Raw genomic sequence first — 21,526 nt, forward strand, 5'->3', positions numbered from 1 at the left:
ATATCAAACCGCTCGGTAGAATTGCACAGTGAGGCCAGTGAAGGAATTCTCACAGAGCTCCTTGCACACTTTCCAATACTTGGGTAATTACTTTTTAAAAAATTACTCAATTACTGTTACAGTTATTTTATTCTATATAAAATATATCTCGTGTAATAAGTTTCATGAGTGAATTGCAAGTGGGCTATTTTTTCAATCATTACATCAAAATAATTTTATTCACATTAAATTATAATGAACCTCATATGTTTTTAAATATGAAAACAGAGGGGTATAAATTTCAAATCAATACGGTAGTTGAAATGAAGATGAGCGTGTGCTTTGAACCAAGAAGCTGGGCTGTGCAGGATGAGTGTCGCATATTTCTATATGCAGTAGAATCCTGATAATTCAGATGGACGGGGGCGAATTACAAAAAAGCTCGGACTGTACGGAATAACATGTGGAAAATCGGAAGAGGCGAAAGAAAAACCAATATAACAATAAGCTACACGATGTGAAAAATGGCATACATAGTCTTGTCACGAATATTGTACTTACCTTACTCAGTTCAGTAGTTTTGGTTTGATTTGATGTTTTAAGTCCACTTTATACACAGTATGGCTAATCGGGGCTGGACCTACAGTTTAAAGTGGGATCCGAAACACTATGTGCCTCCACCGGGTATCGAACCCGAGTCCACTTGATTACAAGGCAACGACGCTACCACTGCGCCATCGGGGAAGCCTTCAGTTCAGTAGTAATAAGTGCTGTTAGCAAAAATACAGTTAAACGATATTGAACTTACACTTTGAAGAAACGGTCAAGTGCCTTCTGCTGTAGAACGTATTATCGTTTCCGTTTACAAAACCACTTATCAGAAGTGTTTTCTTGACTCGACTTGATTGATTGATTGAATTGTTCTATTTTACTTCGCTTCTTGTGCCACTTTTAGCTAATTTGCGAAGATTTGGATGAGCGATGATATGATGAAATTGATGAATGGACACTCACAAACATCCATGCCCAGGCCAGGATTCGAACCCGGGACCCCTGGCGTCATAGCACGATGTGCTAACCACTCTGTCACGGGGGCCGGCTTGACTCGAATTATCTAGACTACTTTATACTCTTATGTTCTAAGTATTCTAAAAATAAATACACTTTGGACACATGCAGTAGCGATTTTGGCTATGAAAAGATAATCTTGTATTCACAATTTGCTTATTCCTTCAGGTGAACATCTGGTTCAAAATATTGCAAAAATCTAAATGAAGAAAATTTATTTCCATGTGAGAACTAACGGTAAAAATAGCTATTAATTTTGATGCAAGTAACTATAGCTCAGTTACTTTTTAAAGAAAGTTACCTACTGTCGAAAAAAAGGAACTGATACATGCATCTGCAAATTGGCGTATTTATCGGGAGAGTACGGGTTCACGTGCCTCTCCCAACTGACATGAGTAAATATTTTAAAATGTAGTGGTAACAACATTATATATTCCAATCCAACAAACAAAAATGTCCGACCAATCCTTTCCTAGATAGTAAAAGAAGAAAGAAAATTTTAGTACAAATACATCATTGATCAGATCTAGATACACTAAAGCAAGTCAACACCGTAAATCGAATCAGTGACTTCTTAGTTTCAAGACAATAATGTTAGCTGATGGACACAAAGCGAGAGCATTCTAGGTCAAATATTGCACAGTTCCACCTAAGAAAATGAATTATCAAGCTAATCTATTTCTGTAGACATCGTTAATACAAATAACGTAAAACTACTTCTATTTCACGTAAATGTACTAAAACTATCACATCATAATCAAAGGGTCCTGCGTTTGTTTCATCGTGGAGGCACATTTCAGAGTGTCTTGGATTCCACTTTGAAAGTCAAGTCCAGATTAGTTTTTGTGACTACAAATTGGACCTGCCCGACCCTGTGGCCGAGTGGTTAGCACATCGCGCTGCGACGCCAAGGGTCCCGGGTTCGAATCCCGGTCGGGCTTGGTTGTTTGTGAATGTACATTCATCAATTTCATCATTTCATCACTCATCCCCATCTTCGCAAATTAGCCAAGAGGCACAAAACGCGAAGTAAAATAAACTAAATCAATCAATCAATACAAATTGGACCTAAAACGACCCCTTGTACAGTGGGATCCATGAGTATTACCGTGCAAATTGTCCATCACCATGTTCGTGCACCTTATTTAATCCAATAAGAGCTTCAAGAATTAAAAGAAAACTTAAAACAAGCTGTTGACAACTTCTGCACCAGCATACATAAAAATCCATTGCTTAAATACACATAGGATGTAAGAGAAAAATTAATGAAAATAGTCATGGACAATTTGCAGGGTAATACTCATGGATCCCACTGTACTTGTCTTGATGTGGATATTTAGATATAGGAGGGGGGTTTGTTTTAATATGTCGTAAAGTGTGCACAGTATGTTTCCAGTGTTACATGTCAACATATGCTTACAACATTCTGTGCCCCTCTCAGGAAAAATAAAGTTCTAGATCCGCCCATGAAACTGCGTTACTTGTTATTTCCAAACCGCCCATATCTGTGCCTGCGCAGAAGTCTCAAGCCGTGAGTTAAAATGTTGAAGTCTATTTAAATATCGGGAAGCAAGTGAACCGCCATTTCCCGGTTGTTGCCCTTGCTACAACAAAACTGCCTAGGTCGTATTCTCGGCTGCAACGGAAATCTCCATTACTCTGTGCTTCCAATTCACGTACTGTAACACGTGACCTTTGCTTCAAAGTAGAGAGCCAAGATGCTACACGATTTGCATGTACACCCAGCCCAGGTGCAAAGTACGCTGGTTGCGATGGTAATATACTTCTATAAGCATGGCCGTATTTAGAGGGGGGGTTTCTAGGGTTCAAACCCCCCCCGAAACTTCTGACATGTTGGATTAATGGATGTTCAGAAACCAAAATCTGTAACAAATTTTCAATTTTTTTTTCGAAGCATCACAAAAATACAAGGAGACAATGTTGAAACGATCGAGCAGAGAATTTTCATACATTTGGAATTCTGAAAGTTGAGTGAAATAGGATTTATTCTCGGAATCAGAGCCCACCGGCGACCCCTCCATTATCACTTCTGCTGTCATCTTTCCAGTGTTGCTCCTGCGTCACAAGGAATATAGACTGAAGATTCCCTTATGATTGTCCCAAGATTCCCTTTCCAGCTTATAAATTCCCCGTCCGATAAAGTCGAAAATAAATCCCCCTTGATAGGAGTTCAAACCTAGTGCCTCCAGTTTCGTAGCACATTACGTTCGCGATTGAGGTTACAATCCATGCACCAGGCTAAGCTTTTAAAGAGAATAACTGGTTCCACACTTTTCAAAATTCCAAAAATTTAATTTTAAAGTCAAACAACAAAAACTTTATGACTAAAATATCCATCTAACTTTTTAAAGTTTTTTCTTGAAGGTATCTAAAGTTTAATGACGAAGTAAAATAATTGTGCATTTCAGTACACACTGTATGAAAAGTAAAAAAAAACAAAAATAAACTTATGCTGGATATTCACTCATCTGCTGGATTGAGTAAGCCCCCTCAAGGATATAACAATAATATAATAATTATTAGTAGTATTATTATTAAGGAATAAAATTGTTTTATTATTATGAAATTTTAATTATTATTGTACAATTATTATTATTATTTCTATTATTCAAATTTCTGGCGACGCCCTGGGAACAATTATGAATGAACCCCCCCGAAATTTTTTCCTGCCTACGGCCATGTCTATAAGTATGAATAAGAATGGTGTGAGTTGCTTTTTCTTCATTTAAGTCAAAGTTACACACAAATAGAATAATCGGGTCTGGACCTTCAGTTTAAAGTGGGATCTGGACTACCGATGATGGAACCCGCAGACCCTCGATTTCAAGACGCTGACGTTACCACTACGCCATCAAGGAAGCATGTTGTTATAGTTCTTCAAGCTCTCATTTTGTAAAACAAAGAGAATAAGCATGGTGATGGGAAATTTCCTTGGTAATACTTATGCATCCCACTCTACAAGGGTGACAATGAGTGTTTGTGAGATTAGAGGAGTCAGATTGTTACATCACTCAGGTAAACTTTAATAGTAGTAGCACGCGCGAGCAAGCGAGAAAAGATTTCTCAAGTTAAACTTGGGAAGGTTACACATAGGGCTAATCCGATATCAGTATGTTGACCAATATCGGTTATGTCAATGTCTCAAAATAGGGTTCGAATTTAAATACCAGTAGTGTCCATTACTTTCCCCCATCACTTTCGCGAAGTTTAATATCTTGGAGAATTATGCAAGAGCTCGTAATTTTTTACTAATTGTAATCCAACATTGTGCTTCTCCCGTGTGCTTGTGCTTGTGCTCTTGTGTTTTGTGGATTTCTCTTGACGTCAGAGATTGCATCGCTGCCATGCTGGTGAGCATTCGTCTTGCCCTTTGCCTGCTCCTCACGCTAGGCTGGTAAGCCAGTCTCACACGGTGCTTATCCCCTCCTTAATATTCCTATTTATTCTCACTAGTGTTGCCCACGGGACGAGACGGGACAGGCTTTCAAAAATTCGAGACGAGACGAGATTGATCATGTGTCCCGAGACAAACGAATATTTTCGAGACGAGACAGCATTTCACAGCATTTCCACGAGACGAGACAGGCCAATGTCTCGTCTCGTGGGCAACACTAATTCTCACTTGGCTGCGAAAACTAATTAAATGAATAAGAATATCCAGCCGTATTTTGCAGTCTTATTTCATTATAGTATTTGTCTTACTTTTGACGTCACTTTTGTCCCACTTTTGCCTAATCACGACATTTACGTTATTATGGTGATTACTTGAAATTTATGAAGTGATACTCACACTCCTGCCTAGGACAAGACGGGTCCCGGAACCTTCTTTAGTAGCGAGGCGACAATATTTCATTCTCCTAGCTACTTTCTTTGTGACCAAGTTCCTTTTAACTTTATTTATTTAGAACCTTTTATCGTACTTATTTAAAAGTTTTACTTCGAATTTATCGGCTTTTAAAATTACCAGTTCCTCTTATTGTTGCAGGCTTACAGGGCTCTCACACATAGGCGCCATTTCTTCCGATATTTGGGGAGGCCCAAAGCTAAAGCTAAGCAAAGCATAAATGCCAACTTCTTTCGTTTGCGGGGGGAGAATGTTTTTTTTCGGTAGTAAGGACACACTTCAGAGAAACGTTTCAAGAATTGTAATTGCAATTAACTAGCTCTGAAAACCCAAACATATATATACCAGGGTACATCATACTCTATTAGGTGAACAAGAATTTAACTATCTTTCTTTGGAGTTTAATATCTTCACCCATGCACCCACAGGTGCGCGCGTATTTTCTCGAACGTTGGTTACGCATCGTACATAACACTGCAACTTCCAGCCACATGAAAGCGGTATCAAGTAGCACACACGTTGTTTACAGGTATATTGAACGATGACAAACATTTCAAAATACTGAATTATAAAGTAAAGTATCGGCTCAAGATCATGTTCTTCAACAAGTTCCTCAACTGCATGAAATATGTGGTCAATACTATAGTCTTCTCTTTTTACTTGAAGCAATAACTGTACAATAGCTGAAAGTGCACCTGCTATGCTGAGCTGCCACCTTGCAGTCTCTGGTTTAAGATTTTCCAAAGAACTGAAAACATCCATTGCAATTTGCAGGTTAAGAACGGTGTTTCCTTTTGTGAAACATTTAAATGGACCAAAGGCCGTTGTTGCCCTCTTTCTTCCAACATATATGTAAAATTTTTACACCTTAAATGCACCATATTTAATCTATTAGATGAAGAAACGAAAGTGTTTAAGGGTATTATCGAAGGGGGGTGGGAATATACTCGTATTCAACTCTTACATATTAGGCCTTAATTGACACGTGGGTTCTGAAGGGGTTTGTGAATTAAACTATGGGGGGACAGTATGCAACTCTAGGTCTTAGATTATGGCGGGTATTTTTGTTAGAGGGAGATTGAGCATTAAATTGACCGGGGGGGAGGGGGTTATCAAATTCTTGTGTATTTCTATTGTCTTAGACTTTTGCGGAAATTCTGGTGTGGATATTGAGAATTATTTTTTTGGAGGAGGCAATATCCAATCTTCATATCAATAGTAAGTCTAAAATTGGCATGGAAATTTTGGTGGTAGGAATGAGTATTAAATTTAAAGGGGGAGATAGGAAGCTCTTAATAACGTTTTAAATCTTATATTGTCAAGAGATTTCTGTAGTGGAGAGAGAGTTCGAAAATTAAATTTTGGAGATTGTATTTAGCGATATGGTATCCATACGTTTCCCGCTCTGAAAGTGCGAAAGAAGAAGCTGGAAGAGAGTAAATTTCGCGGGATCCTAAGAAACTATTGACACCCCATTAAATTAATATTATTGAGAGCCTGCAAAGAAATGGATGTAAAAATTTTCTTGCTCGCATTCGTGTGTTGCTAGGATCAGTTTTTGGCGCTTTAACGAGATGAATGTGAATTTTTTTTTTTTACTATAGCTGCATTACAAGACAAGCGATATTCGTCATTATGATGAACGATTTTAAGGGTGGTCTTGAGTGATGGGCATCTCTGTTTAGGGAGGGGAGGCATATCAAGTATAGTGTTCAGTAAAGCTAAGGAAAAAGTTACTTTCGGTAGACACGCTGTCGTAATTAAATACTTTGTGGGGATTACGATATGGTTTGAGGGCGCGAATGATTTGATTTGGGGGGGACACACGATATAATTTTGGGGGGCATGCGCCATTGGCCTTGGGGGTGATGGTCACCCCTGGAGAGAACAAAGAAATATTACTGCATTGCCCTTAAAATTAGCGAGAGACGAGCATCTTGGGACAAAGAGGTATCTTGTTGAGCAAAGATTTTAACATTGGATGGAGCGCCAAGTTTAAATCAAAATAATATACCATGTTTTTTAAAAAAAGAAAAAAAAATCGCTGTGTGTTCGAAAGAAGAAATACTGAGAGTAAAGACACAGGCACGCTGGACACTATAAAGACTCATGTGGGTGATAGACTCCACATTGTTAATATAACCATTTCACAAGAAAATCCTGCTTTATTTACCGCCTCTCTGTATGCAAAGTTCCTGTGTTCAAAAGTTTCGTAATCTTAAATAAAATAAATAATTCGAATTAGAAATCTCAGCAGATAAGGACCTAAAATGTTCTCACACAGAATTCTCAATTAATTTATGACATTTTCTTCATACAAATAATATGTTGTTCCAAAATGAAACAATGTTGAAACTTATTCATTGGGCCCCTTATAAGGGGTGAGGGAAGATAAATTTGGGGGGGGCCCTTGATGAAAGTTCAGTCTGGAAAGAAAAACCTCATTTTATCTCACTCTTTTAGTTTTATTGCATATTATTTAAATACATTGCATAATCATTCATTCCCATAACAAATCAACAGCAAAAATGATATAAATTGTCGCTGAAATGTGCGCGCTCCTTTACCTGCGAACAATTGATTGATTGATTTGTTTTATTTTACTTCGCTTTTTGTGACACTTTTGACTGCTTTGATGAATGGACACTCTCAAACATACATCTCCAGGCCAGGATTCGAACCCAGGACCACTGGCGTCGTAGTACGATGTGCTAACCACTCCGCCACGGGGGCCGGCTCCCGAACAATTGTTCCTGCATTTAAGACAAAACTGTTTAACAGCAACAGTCTGAAGTTCTTAGTTGTTATTATTTCTCTCTCTCTCTCTCTCTCTAGTAATTTTTAAGGGCCTCCCCGATAGCGCAGTGGTAACGTCGTCGCCTTGTAATCAAGGGGTTCCGGGTTCCCGGCTAAGGCACAAGTGGTTCGGATCCCACTTTAAACTGTAGGTCCAGTCCCGATTAGCCTTATTGTGCATAAAGTGGACTATAAACACCAACTCAACTCAACTCTAGTAATTTATAATGCAGTACAGAAAAGAAGGAAAATTTCTGATCCAAATTTTTGCAAACTGAAAACTATATTGATTTAATAGGGCACAAAAAAATTTATGTGGCGCCATAGCATTCTCTTTACATTTTTTTAATTTAGATTGTTTGGCGCCGAGGGCCAATTCCCGGTAAAATTTAAATTCAGTGGGCAATTACCCCTCTGTGCCTCACTTCACACATTTGGTCTGCAGTCCCATCTAGTGTGTGAAATTACGTAATTTCCTTCCCATTCGTATCCCGTCCTATACGTCCCGAATTTAGGAGAATAATTTAAGTCCGAATACATTTTTATGAACAAGCGGACACAACAGGCAATCTGGTAATTTTATTGAACCATAAGGGGGGGTTGGACCCGTTGACCGCCCTTAAATACGCCCATGGTTGTAATCATGGGTTTGTCCAGGTTTGGGATTTTGGGGTGCATGTGGGATGCTGAGCTTAATACGAAGGGTATGGTTTCCACCAAAAGATAAACCATTTATATATTTACTAATCCTTATACACATTGGTTCAGCTTGTTATTATTATCATCATCTCGTGTTTGTATTAAGTTCTACCACTTTTGTTTGCATTATTCATTTAGCATATTTATAACTAGAGTACAGAGCCAATTTTTGCTCTACAAATATTAAAAGAATAATCTCAAAACTTATGTATGATAACCTAATATTTTAAAATGTAATTTCGTAACTAATTTGTATAAACGATTACTTACATAAAACGGTAAGAAAATTGTAAATGACTGCTCTAAAATAGATTTTTTCTCGAACAAATAGATTATATTGTTTCTCGAAAAAATAGGCATATAATATTTACCCAGAAGCTAATGGACGTGTCTTTGTTACACATTGGACATGTTAGTTGCCACCGAAATTTCAAGGCAGATCGCTATAGTGCAACATGTATACTATAGTAATCTTGCTTCCATAATAATTATTCCATTAATGTTGTTGTTAGTAATACTGAGATGAAAGGTAAGGATGAGCAAGCACCCTCGTGGTGGCATCTATGGTTACAAACAGCAGGTAGGAGCATTATCTGGTTACTCGGATGTGCTTTATTGATACTCATTGATCAATTGGAATATTTTTCTTCTTGAGTTTTTATTTTAATTTATTTCAAACTCCGAGATATCCAGGTGTGTGGGAATCGTGGGTTAGCCTGAATGTAAAATAATAATAATAAAATACAATTTTCATTTTACTGTTTATATCGATTCTTTCTCTGCCATTTGTAAGGGTTCTTGTACTCTACTTTTGTCGGAGTAGGTCATCGCCTGGTCACTATGTCAATTTGCTTTCGAGACACATTTCTTGTTCTGGTTTCCGACCAATTTTAGCCGTCGACGTCAATAAACCGCATCTGCTAAGACTGTTGTTACTTCCGGTATGCCTCTCTGGCACCCCGCGCCTAGTAAATAACAAGGCAGAAGTAACGCTGCTGAAATGCAGACGTGTCAAATACGTGGAAGAAATGTGAAATGTCAAGGACGAAAGTCATCGTCATTTGTTTTATTGCCAATGGCTCCTGTAAAAGTGATGATTGGGCTGTAATACCAAGGAATTGCATGGTGCACACGCATTCCGTTTGCCAGCAGTCAAGTCAATGATCGTGTTTTTTCAGGGGTATGAATTTCGGAATAATGTGTGGGTGACATGACGGAATAACGGCATCGCCCCTATACTTTTTAGAACCGCGGTGGTCTGGTTGTCACGCTGGAGACCCAGATTCGATTCCCGAGCAGGAATAGGTACTGTTCTAGACCCTATTCCAGCCCGGTTGCTATTTCGGCACCATAGGCAGAATTGAAGTTGGCCAAGCCCCTCCTTCCCCTCTTCACACTAGCAAGCACCGACATTTTATGTGCGTCCTTCGATATTTTCTTCTCATGCCATGGTTTGTGATATTTATAAATCTATACATCCTGTATTCTCTCCTGGGAATCTCTGGAGGAAGCGAACAAGTCTCTGCGAAAGGGGTGACTCAAGAGGGTGACCCTTGCATCAGGGATTCCAGGGACAAATTTTGAAATGAGGAAACAAAGAAAATCTCATTAAAGATAATATGGGTTATCTTTAACGTGGTTTGCATTTCTGATTGTAAAAACGTTTAGCATATTTCATAATATTTCACTTATGTCTTAGTACCTGAAGAACATATTTTAAAAAGTAATATTACTACTACTTTGAGAAACAGAAAATTCCTGGAGTATTTTACCAGAAAAGTAAAAGAAAAGTAAAGGTGAAGAATAATAGATAATTAAAGTAAATCAATCAATGTGCAATATTATCTCAGTAGAGAAATTTGTAATTTAAGATTATTCAACTCTGCTCGAAAAAAAATAGCATCGTTATTTTTTAAAAAGGTTAAGAATAATTATTAAAATAAATTTTACAGAATAATAATTAAATAAATTTTACATAATAACAATGAAATAAATTTTACAGAATAATAATTAAAATAAATTTTACAATCTGTTCTTCAGTAGGAAAATCTGTAATTTAAAATTATTCAACAAAATAGACTAAAAAAACTTTGAATGGCGCACTAGCCTTCAGCACCTTCCGCCTACCCCTCGATACGGGCCTGCCCGAGTCTAAGGGAGATTTCATATAGAAGCGACACGCGATTTCACCAATCCAACACAGTCTTGTGCTGCCTCCCATGTCACTACGGCGTGAAACGTTGCTGTTGATTGGCTTGTTTTCAAGCGACATGTGTCGCGTGTCGCTTGATGATTCACCAATCGAACGCAAGCTTGCGCAACTTGTTATGCCGATGCGGTATTGGTGTTGGTTGCTTCATTTCCACGCGACATACCGTATGTCGCGCGTCGTTCGGATTCGACCGTTTTGTCAATGCCCGGTGAATGTTTTGCTTCGGATTGAAGAGGTCCGTGTCGGTTGTCGCTTGCAACTTCGGTACGAATTCCCCGTGTGGCTTCGGTCTGAAAGTTTCCTTAATCTTACTCTACTTTAATGTGATACCTTCGCTTACTTTGTTTTCGCTCCAAGCTATTTACTTGATTTGATGTCGACGTGAGTGTTGTGTTATTTCGTGCAAGCATGACATGATTAATGTCAAAAATAGCAGCGAACAAAGCTTTGACCTTGCCCTTGGAAAAGTTGATTATGGCGTCCAAAAGTAAAGAAGAAAAATAGGTTTCTCAAACATTTTGTACCTAATACCAGTTTTGAGGTTTCGAATCAATTAGAATTAGAGCTATGTGTTCTCTCTCTCTCTCTCTCTCTCTCTCTCTCTCTCTCGTATTTTTCAGACTCCAAAACTCATTGTAGAAATGGTTCGGCGACTGAAGAAAATGATGTAGCTCGTGTTAAACTATATGGGAATTCTGAGTTGCATGTCCAAAGATCAGTTTCTTGCTAATCTATTAATCAATCTTGGTCCTGGATGATTTTTTTCTCCCACGTAACGTCTTTTCCATCTGCTTCCCCAAATAGATTTCCACATGGAAAAGTATGTAAACTTTCATTAAGATATCCAATGGGTTTGGTATTTGAGGAAGTAGCATGCCTATCAGATCTGTCAATTTGTCCATGTCATTTTAGCAAGCTGCGCATGTGCAAACTGGGAACACCATCTGGTTTGGACCAGCTCTCTAGCAACGATGAATAAATAACATGATGAGGAAGGTGATGTGTGTAATGCATCAGAGTTCGGTCATTTTCCCTATGGGGAAATCCATGTGGAGAAGTATATAGGGGAGGTTCGAGTAATAATAATTGGCTAGATCTATTGAGAGTCATCTAACGCCCACCCAGACAATCCACGGAGAGGAAAATGGGGGCGATCGCTCCTCCAAAATGGCTACACTATAGGTTCTTGCATACATTTTATAGGACCTCCTCGATAGCGTAGTGGCAACGTCATCGCCTTGTACTAACGGGGTCCGTGGTGCGATACCTGATGGAGGAACATTGCACAGTGGTTTGGATCTCACTTTAAACTGTAGGTCCAGTCTTTGCATAAAGTGGACTTAAACAGCAACATGAACTGCATACATTATATTCAATATATATTTTACTTTATCTCAGTATTGTATATGTAAGCTATCCTTTATGTTATTGGTGTAAAATATTATGGACATTCTGTAAATGTTGTAATACCGAATGTCAATTATCATCATCATTTTTAAATTTAATATTATCATTATTCCTAATTTTATATTGAGGTCTTCTGGTAATAATTTGCATTTCAAATCATAATTGAATGAATGAATAAATAAATAACAACCTTAATACTTCATGAATATAGTTTTACATTTTCCTGGCTAGTAAAAAGATTCCCCAGTTTTCGTCATATTTTTATATCGTTTAGTTTTTCACGACAACGGAAAGATATAGGCTAATAATGATGGGATAAAATAAAGACCATTTACTTGTCCAGGATTCGGACCCAGTATCCCACATTAATTCCTATAGACCACGGGGGTATTGCTTTTTTTGTTTATGTACAAACTATATATTGGTTAGAATCGACTTCAGGGAGAAAATTTGCCCCTCCAAAGTGCCATTTCAGGATCCGCCACTGCCCCCACCACGCTTTAACTTTTGAACTTTTGGAATGCAATTATAGTTCCTTCCCTTGCATTTTCTTATGGTCATTCTTCAGATTATAATATCTCCTGAATTGAATTGCAACGTCACAAACACGGGTGCATTCAAGGAATTGTTGGCGTGACACATTACGTGGGGGTCACTTGAAGCTGAAGGGATCACCACGGAGCAGTTTCGATCAATTTAATTTTAAATAATAGATTAACTTGAGATCAATTTAATAAAACCCATAGAACATCAATGAAATTTCATAAGAAATACAGAACACAAGTATATTTGGATATACAAAAGTCGTTCCAGTGTATGAACTGAACTACGCATAATTATGAAGCCTTAATCCTCATTAACTTTTTGGTAAACTATTTATACATGAGGGGCGTGATAAATGACTACATTATATTATGATAATGTTATACAAATAGTGGGTGTCTGATGGTATGATAAAAGGGGGAGGGGGATTTCAGTGTTTCCTAAGTTGTGCTTCTGGTCACAAGCTGTTGTTTCTTCTTGTCTGATCAACACTTCCCTAAATGGGAAGTTGAACCGCTTGACATATGGGGCATGGTCAGGATATTTTATGTGGGATATTAAGTTGTTCATATTATTCCATTTGATATTATTATTTAGTGTCACTTTTTTGCCACTTTTGGCTAATCGCGAGGATGAGGATGAGTGATAATATGATGAAGAGACTCACAAAGAACACCCATGCACAGGCCGTGATTCGAACCCGAGACCCCTTGCATCGTAGCGCATTGTGCTAACCACTCCGTTACGGGGGTCGGGCATCGAGTTGTCATATAAACTTGATTTTATGTACATGCTCATATGATCATCAGAGCCTTGAGTTTTATCTAGCATTAACTTATAAAATATAAATATAAGTGAGACTATGGAGCAAAATATGGTGAAATATGTAGTTAAATATGCAGCATGTCGCAAATATGTTTCTTCGAAAAACATATTTATTGCGAATTCCCACTCTCAATTTAAAATTTTAATAGCATTAAATGTATTAAAGAAACATCGAATATGTATGTAGAAGGAAGTGTTGATTGAACATATATATATTTTTATTGCGCATTTTGATGGAAACCAGAACAGTGGGATTTTAGAAGTCTTTGTAGTGTAAGGGTTTCCTCGTGTATTTCCTAGGTGTCCTAGATTCGTGGTTGAGAGATTTATTCTGCTTGTAGTCAGCGTAACGCTCTACGAAGCCAGAGGTACCAGTTCTAACCATAGGCATGGTCCATTATGTTGGTCCCATCACCATTTCATCAGATCATCGTCCATCTTCACTGTCGGAGGTTGAAAAACGACTTCAAGTAGCCAAAATAGAAATTGTTCCCCTTTCATGCATTTCTGATTTTTTTTTATTCCAAACTCTGATGGCACAGCGATAGTTTCTAAATCACATGTGCCAATGTCAATGAGTATTAATATTATCTGACACAAGTTATATGGCAGAAACACAAAATTCTAATTTGAATAACTTCAAAATGTGAATTTTGTGAAAAATCACTATAAATATTAGAATCAATTGAGATATATATATAGTTAATATGAGAATCATCTTAGTGATGTGACCATATTTTAGTTTTTATAACACTAAATACACTGGGATAAAAATATCGTAGGCCTAATTACAAAAAACAATTAGCTCTAATCATCATTGACTTCGTGTATGAGAAAAAATGGTACTGCTTTTGCCTTCGTTTTTTTTTTTATTTCACGTTAATTTACGCTAATTTAGATATATAGCAGTTCTCATTTTATTTTTACAACTTTGACTCGTTTCAAATTAGGAAAAGCTTTGCAAGATACGAGAAAGAGTATTTTTTTCACAATGGAAAACCAGTATCCTGATGACACATTGGGAGTGGCTGTAATAATTTTTCTGCCTTTATGCTGATGCTGAGTGAAGGATACACGTAAGGTGTCTGATATTATCATGTAATGAACCTTACAGCCGGGTTTCAACACTCGTTCCACACATGTGGATGCTCCCTTTTTCCCACGGAAAGACTTGAAGCCCAATGACACATTGACATCGAGTATAACAACCCCAAGAGTTCATTGCATCTGCTGAGGCAACATTTTATACGCTGCCATGTCGCAAGCTCGTATCGTATTGTCTTGTGAAGAATATCCTGGGTACCAGGAAAAAGTACGTACACGGTGTTTCATTTATCAAGGCTATTAAGCAGGTCATATAAACTATTAGAAATATCGAAACTGTGCATATTTCCATTTTAGCATGTTTTTTTTTAATTCTTTTCAAAATTTACAATAAACTGAAAAAAATAAGGTATGATTTCACCTTATGGGTATCAAAACTAGGCGTCCACAAAAGTTGAGTTTATTGGGTGAGTGTTCCTCATCCTAAGGAGTCTTCATGTGGATAGAAGAGTGAATTTCTTCACCCTATACCTTACGAATGTTTTTTCCTCATCTTGCTGATGCAGGAGTGAATTTCTTCGCTCAAGGTTTCGTCACGATAGGTACGTGCTACAACTTTTCAAAGATATTCGTGCCTGCAGACTCTTTTTGATTTGCAGTTGAAGCGCATGTGATGCATATGTAACGTCAACTTGCTGAAAAATATAATTTGCTTCTAAAAGTGTAGGATGAATTTCGTATCTGATCCTAACTCTCACGTGGAAATGAAATAAAAGTCTTCTCTGAAAGATGGTTAAGCTCACTCGTCCACAATACATACTACAAAAGCATTTCCCAATTCCCGACAATATGCTTACATTATATAAGAATAAATTTGCTTCGATTCTTGAATCTTTCAAATAATCTTGTTATACACAAGGAACATTGAAGGAGACTTGTATCCTATTACGTATTGGATGCAGCATCCTTAATATGTAAACAATTATACTGAAACAAGAGTATGTAGCAATACGAACATTTCATGTTAACTTTTATTTCCAAATTTTCGAAACACGGTTATTTATTTCATTCGCACATTTCGAATATCTTACCTCATTATTTTCCCCAGACACATTTAAATTTTACCCACAGGGCCACAAATTATCATCATGTTGGCGATAAAATTATTAATAAATGCAACAAGGAGACGTGTCCGAGAAAATGATTTAATATTAATATTTCTACATATTCATTGACTGTAATTCATTAAAAATAATCAAATTAGTTTTATCTGCACCGGCCCATTTCGAGATTTAATTGGAGTTACCGGAAAATCTACAGAATACATGTATATATGTACATACTCCTAATTATTTGTAAATTAATTTTATATCTATACTGTCTAAATCTGGAGAAACACAGTGACAGCCATTTTCCCTTCACGGTGCTGCCCAGACCACCGCTTAGCGACGGCACTGGGCGTGAAAATTTCCTATTTGCTGTTTCATGATACATTAATAAATTAGATTGTCTTAAACTATACGTGATTTTAATTCATGGAATCATAAGTATAAGAAATATGTGTATTTTGCTCTCTTTCTAGGTGTATTCGGGTTTCTTAGTACCGGCAACGATACCATTCCAGGAAATGTTGCACTATGGGACGTTGTGGAAGCAATAAAATGGGTTAAAGCAAATGCAGCAGCACTTGGAGTCGATGAAAATAATATTACAGCATTTGGCCGCTTCACTGGTGCCATGATACTCTCGCTTCTTGTGACGTCACCACAGTTTTTCCCCCAAGGAAATTCTGAGCCTGCATTATTCAGAAGGGCCATCTTGCACAGTGGCGTCGCCAGCGGCAGCTACATAATCGATGCTCGTCCTATGAACTCCACACAGGCGCTTATTTCGGAATCTGGTTGTGGCGGCTCTAGTATCGAAGAGACTGTTGATTGCCTGAAAAATCTGCCAGCTGCTCAGCTCGAAAATATTTCCTGGCTTGTTCCAAATCACTGGAGACCTGCACTTGATGGCGATATTGTGGTGGGTGACGTATTAAAAAACGTGAGGAAACGAACGCACAGTTCAAATATTGATATAATGATTGGAGAGGCATTTGATGAAGGTGCCATTTGCATTTTGCATCACTATGTTCTAGAAACTATGTATGCTCAGCAAATCAACGACAACACCATTTCAAAACGTGAATTCGTAGATCTAATAAGAGAACATTTGAAAGACGTTTACAGAGTTGCCGATCCTTCTGTAGTTGATGCCGCAGTTCATGAATATCAGTTCAGCGAGGCAGCTCTAAGTTACAGGGACAGTTTCCTAAAGTTTTGCGGCTTGCTGTACACCCGAGCCAAAACAGAACTCTTCGCAAGAGCTTTAGCGAAAAGGAGAACCCGTGTTTTCAGATTTCAGTTCAACCATCGACCGTCAATATCTCCTCACCCAGAGTACCTAGGAGCTGCACACGGGGATGATGTTTTTCTTCTCTTCCTGCCCATCCTAGAAGCTGGCTTTCTGGACGATGTTGAAATTCGTGTTGCTCGAAAACTTGCTGTTGCCTGGGCAAATTTCGCTAAATTTGGGTAAGTTGAATTTCATGTAATATTCCTATTTTAATTTCTCGCTATACTGGCATTACACTCTTTCCCTTAATGTAATCCTTGTCCTCTAATCGCCATTGCTCCCAAGTCCTCACTACCGAGATGTCTTAGTTTTCCTTTCTTTGATGTAGTTCGCCCTGTTTTGCATACGACGCTCGTCCATCTTCTCTGTCATATTTGTTTCTAATATGTATCTAATTATATTCAGCCCCTGAATAGTTTAAGGTCTTTTAGGAATGGCGACAAGACGTGAAAAGCCTTGGCAGTCTCTTGTCTTGTATCGTGTGTGAGGATATCTGTCTCGTCTTGATTTATGAAACCTCGTTGTACTGATTTTTTTTTGGTACCATCCTTCATTTTGAAACACATTTTATAGCGTATTTTTCATTAAAATGCAATAAAACTTATATTGTTTTAAAGCTTACAAATTGGGCTACCACTTTTATTCAAAACAATGTCCTGTCATTTAATTTATTCTAAAGTTACAAGGCAAAAACTTCAAGTCCTAGAAAAATTACATATTTTAGAGATTGGACGCCATCTTGAAGTGCTCAAATTGCTCAAGGTTGACAGAGTAGCATCAATCGGATATGAATTGTACACAACGTAAGCTTTCAAAAAAGGTCAAAACATTTTATTCATACCTCAAAACATGGTTATATCATTTTAAGACATTTGGCACCCGGACTAATGCAAAATCACTGACATTAGCGGAACATTGGTGTAACGTCATCACCTTGTAAACAAAGGGTTCCGGGTTCCGAGACATTGTAGAGTGGTTCGGATTCCACTTCAAACTGTAGATCCAATCACGATTAACCAATATGTGTATAAAGAGGACTTCAAACAAAAATTCAGATTCAATTGTCTTGATTTATAAGCATTTGCCTCGTTCTCATCTCGATCTCGAAGAGTAGTCTCGGTCTCGTCTTGAGTCTCGTAACCAACTTTTCTGACCTCTATACACTCTGAAAGTTTGTGCGATGACGCTCTCTATGTGTTGGTTATGACTTATGAGACTCGAGACGAGACCGAAACTGTTTTTCTTCCTAATAACATTTCACTCCTTGTTTCAAAGCTAGGAACCTTTGAAAAGTTAAAGCTTATCCTCAAGATACGCAACCATGCTACACAGGTTTACAGTTTCCACTGAAGCTATCCGTACATGATTAAATGGAATACGAACAACATATTGAATTCCACGCTTAAAGGAAATGTCGTCAAAGTATGTAATGTTTCTTCTCGAATTCATTGTTAAATCGCGCTATTTAGGATTGAGTTTAAATATAGCCTTTCACGACAGACTGTTTACCAATCACAGCACATGCTATGGAAATATATTACACAGTAGTTATATAGTCGTATATTAAAAAAAAACCTTGGAGGTTAATAATGAAATGCTATTTAATTCTATTCTGCGGTGCAGAGATAGCGACATGGAAAGTGTAAACACGTAGTAATAAATATTTCCTTGTCCGTTGACCATTGCTCTAAGTGGGTATGAAAAACAATTACCTATATACCTCTGGAAATATTTGATGTCATTTGATCACACAATTTCGCTGGTGTCTCGGATTATATTTAGACTATCACAGAGTACTTCTCTCGACTTTCTGATATACGTACATCTTCCTTTGGAAAGAAAATTATTATCTTTGTTATATATTTTTTTTTCTTCCTACACCCACAGACTTCCACCTTTCGGTGAAATGTAAAACTGTTGTCAACATTTTATTCGAACGTGTACGGGAGTATGTCGCAATTTCAGACCTTTCAAGATTTCCAATTAAAACGTTGTTCAAGCAATGACTTTCAATATGGTAGATTTCGTTGGGTCATGAATGTTCTGTTTCAATGACAAATGAATCGTGTACGGAAGGCTTAATACACTCCTCACAAAATAAAAAATGAAATGTTGTAATATTAGGCACAGATTTGGAATATTGTTATATTAGGCAATAGGTGACAGGCACAGTGGCATATGTTGGCGAGAACACAAGAACGTCCAGCAGACAGACAGATACCATGTGTTGTTGCATTCCAAGGCTGTGCCTGGCACCTAATGCCTAATATAACAATATTCCAAACTTTTTGTGAGGAGTGTCGAGTAAACGATTAACTTGGTGCAACAAGTGTCGAGGATAGATGCTCACTGAAGTGTGTAAGCTACATAATCACTGTGCGAATTAAGCTTTTTGCTTTAGTGGGGATGGCCACTCGCTGGTGTATTTGTGACGTCATTTTGGGAGGCAGGTTTTTTTGGGTACGCCAAATTTGAGTTTTTTTAGGTCCCTTTGCGCACAGATAGGCTAATCAGGACTTTTTTGGTGTGCAAATTTGTATATGTGTTACCAGTCAGTAGACTAAACTATTTCCTTGTGGTTGTAAGTACCTTAGAACATTGGTCATTAAATTTTATGATAACGTTCACACGTAATTTAGTAACGTTTATTATATTTATATTCTAAGAAAACCAAAACGCATACTCAACAAGAGCTATCGAACTAATATCACCGAAATTTGACCAAATTTCTATTGCCAATTTCAAACTTAACGTCCACCTAACCTACCTACAACTTTCTTGTGGATATTTTAATACATGTAAAATATCAGCACCATGCCATGAAAACTGAAAACTTAACTCTCGGCTCGGTGAGGTTGGTCAGTTGCAGAATGGTGTCCTTCTTTAATCCACAAGACCGCATACTTCTCGGCAGGGAAATTTTTAATGGCTGGATTATTAGTGGACAGGAATGATTTTTCAATTGTGTTTGTTACATTAGTTAAGAAATGGTATACTACATTTTGTTGTTGTTGTTGTTGGAGGAAGGGAATCCCGGCACCCCCTCCGTTAATTCGCACACTGTACAGGGTCAACGAAGTTAGTAATAAGGTGTGTTATATTGAGATACACCTGTAGATTGAATTGAATCATCTGCAAATATGATGTATAAAGAAACAAACTACTTGAGTACTAATTGAGGTGAGTGTACATGATTATGACAGCAATATCATATATTTCAGAAACCCTAATGGTGCACGAGACAACGGACTAGGCTGGCCTGAATTCACAGATCATGGAAAGAACATCTATGTATTCTCCACAAACGAGGAACGGTCTGTAAAGAGCACGAACGCCTGGAATCGTGATATAGACTTTTGGGGATCAACAGTGCCCTCTCTTATGAGAAACACGCATCGCTTGTTGGTTCAGGGACGCTCCAATTGCAGCAGACATCTGGGTAGCAAAGTCCAGAGTAACATCTACAGTCCTCCACACTTCGAATGTTTCATGGGAATAAAATATCTTCTATTTGGACTGGTTCTTCTGTGCCTGCTTTTGGCAAGCATGCTTGTCGTATTTATATACTTCTTCTATCACGTGACCAAACTTGGGAAAATCAGAATTCTTTTAAACGACAGGAACTGACAAGTTATATTTCAGCTCTTCATTGGTGACTATAGCTACAATAATAGCACATGTGTATTGTATCATCCAATAATTACAGTTGCGAACAGTGACACCAAAAGCTGTTCCAGGGTTTATTTTTTTTAGGAAATATAGAAATTTAAGAAAACACATGTGAATAAAAAGAGTTAATACAGCAAGAAGTGAACATACTTTTCATTGCAAGAAATGGAACGGTCTGTAAATCTATTACGTTGGATTGGTCAGGGCTCCATAATCTCCATATCTATTTCTAGTAAAATCGTGAGTAAAATTTGATAATTTCAGTTTTCACAGCTTCTATGTCTTCAAGAAAGTATATATTTTTATTTAACGAAATCCACCGTGTTTCTAGTTTGAACAAGTACACAAAAGGATGTCAAGTTTTTCTCAATATGTGTATCTAAATTGAAAATAAAGGAGATTACTTTTGTTGACAATTAATGTAGTAAACACAGTAAATTTAGACAAAATAATTTTAGACAATAGAAATTTGCCCAGCGGGAAAATTCTGGGAAAACATATAGTTTATCTACGTAAACTGTACTAAATCATATGGTATGTGTGTATTTGTATGTATGTGCTCAAATGTGTATATGTGTGTATGCATGCATGTGTAGGTGTTAGAAAAATTATAAAAATCTTTATTTTGTAAAATAAATACTAATTTATGAAAAAATGAGTTGATTCTTATTCCAGTATATGTAAGAAGGACAAGGTTACCTTTCACATTCTTTAGAAAAAATTATTGAAATAATAGTTCATTTAAGAAAGTTGTTATAGCCTTGGTGCACTCCGTGATTAAAGAAATAAACTCTGTTCGTACAACTTCAGTTTTAATCTAAACCAGCATTTTGATACAGTTTAAAGTAAGATCCGAACCACTGTGTTCTTCCACCGGGTATCGAACCCTGGATCCCTTGATTAAGTAGTGGTCAATTAAATAGAAGTTAAGAAAAATGAAAGAAAGGTAGAGGAAAAGTCATGAAACAGTCAAGAATTCTGGATTTGTTATTTTGGTAGACACCCTGTATGTCTGTCTCTTT

The 21,526-nt window shown here is 37.4% G+C and overlaps 1 protein-coding gene across 1 annotated transcript in view; it reads left to right on the forward strand.

Annotated features, from left to right (window-relative positions):
• LOC145990928 (cholinesterase-like) overlaps positions 1–20,954 on the forward strand; it is a 31,806-nt gene extending 10,852 nt beyond the window's left edge. The window contains exons 2-3 of the mRNA XM_083126469.1: positions 16,021–17,014; positions 20,057–20,954. Of these exons, the coding sequence (XP_082982595.1) occupies positions 16,021–17,014; positions 20,057–20,462 (1,400 nt within the window). The 3' untranslated portion in view covers positions 20,463–20,954. The remainder of the gene's footprint in view (positions 1–16,020; positions 17,015–20,056) is intronic.
• The last annotated feature ends 572 nt before the right edge of the window (positions 20,955–21,526 follow it).

Source organism: Lepisma saccharinum, chromosome 1, assembly GCF_977018435.1.
Source record: "Lepisma saccharinum chromosome 1, izLepSacc3.1, whole genome shotgun sequence".
Taxonomy (NCBI): domain Eukaryota; kingdom Metazoa; phylum Arthropoda; class Insecta; order Zygentoma; family Lepismatidae; genus Lepisma; species Lepisma saccharinum.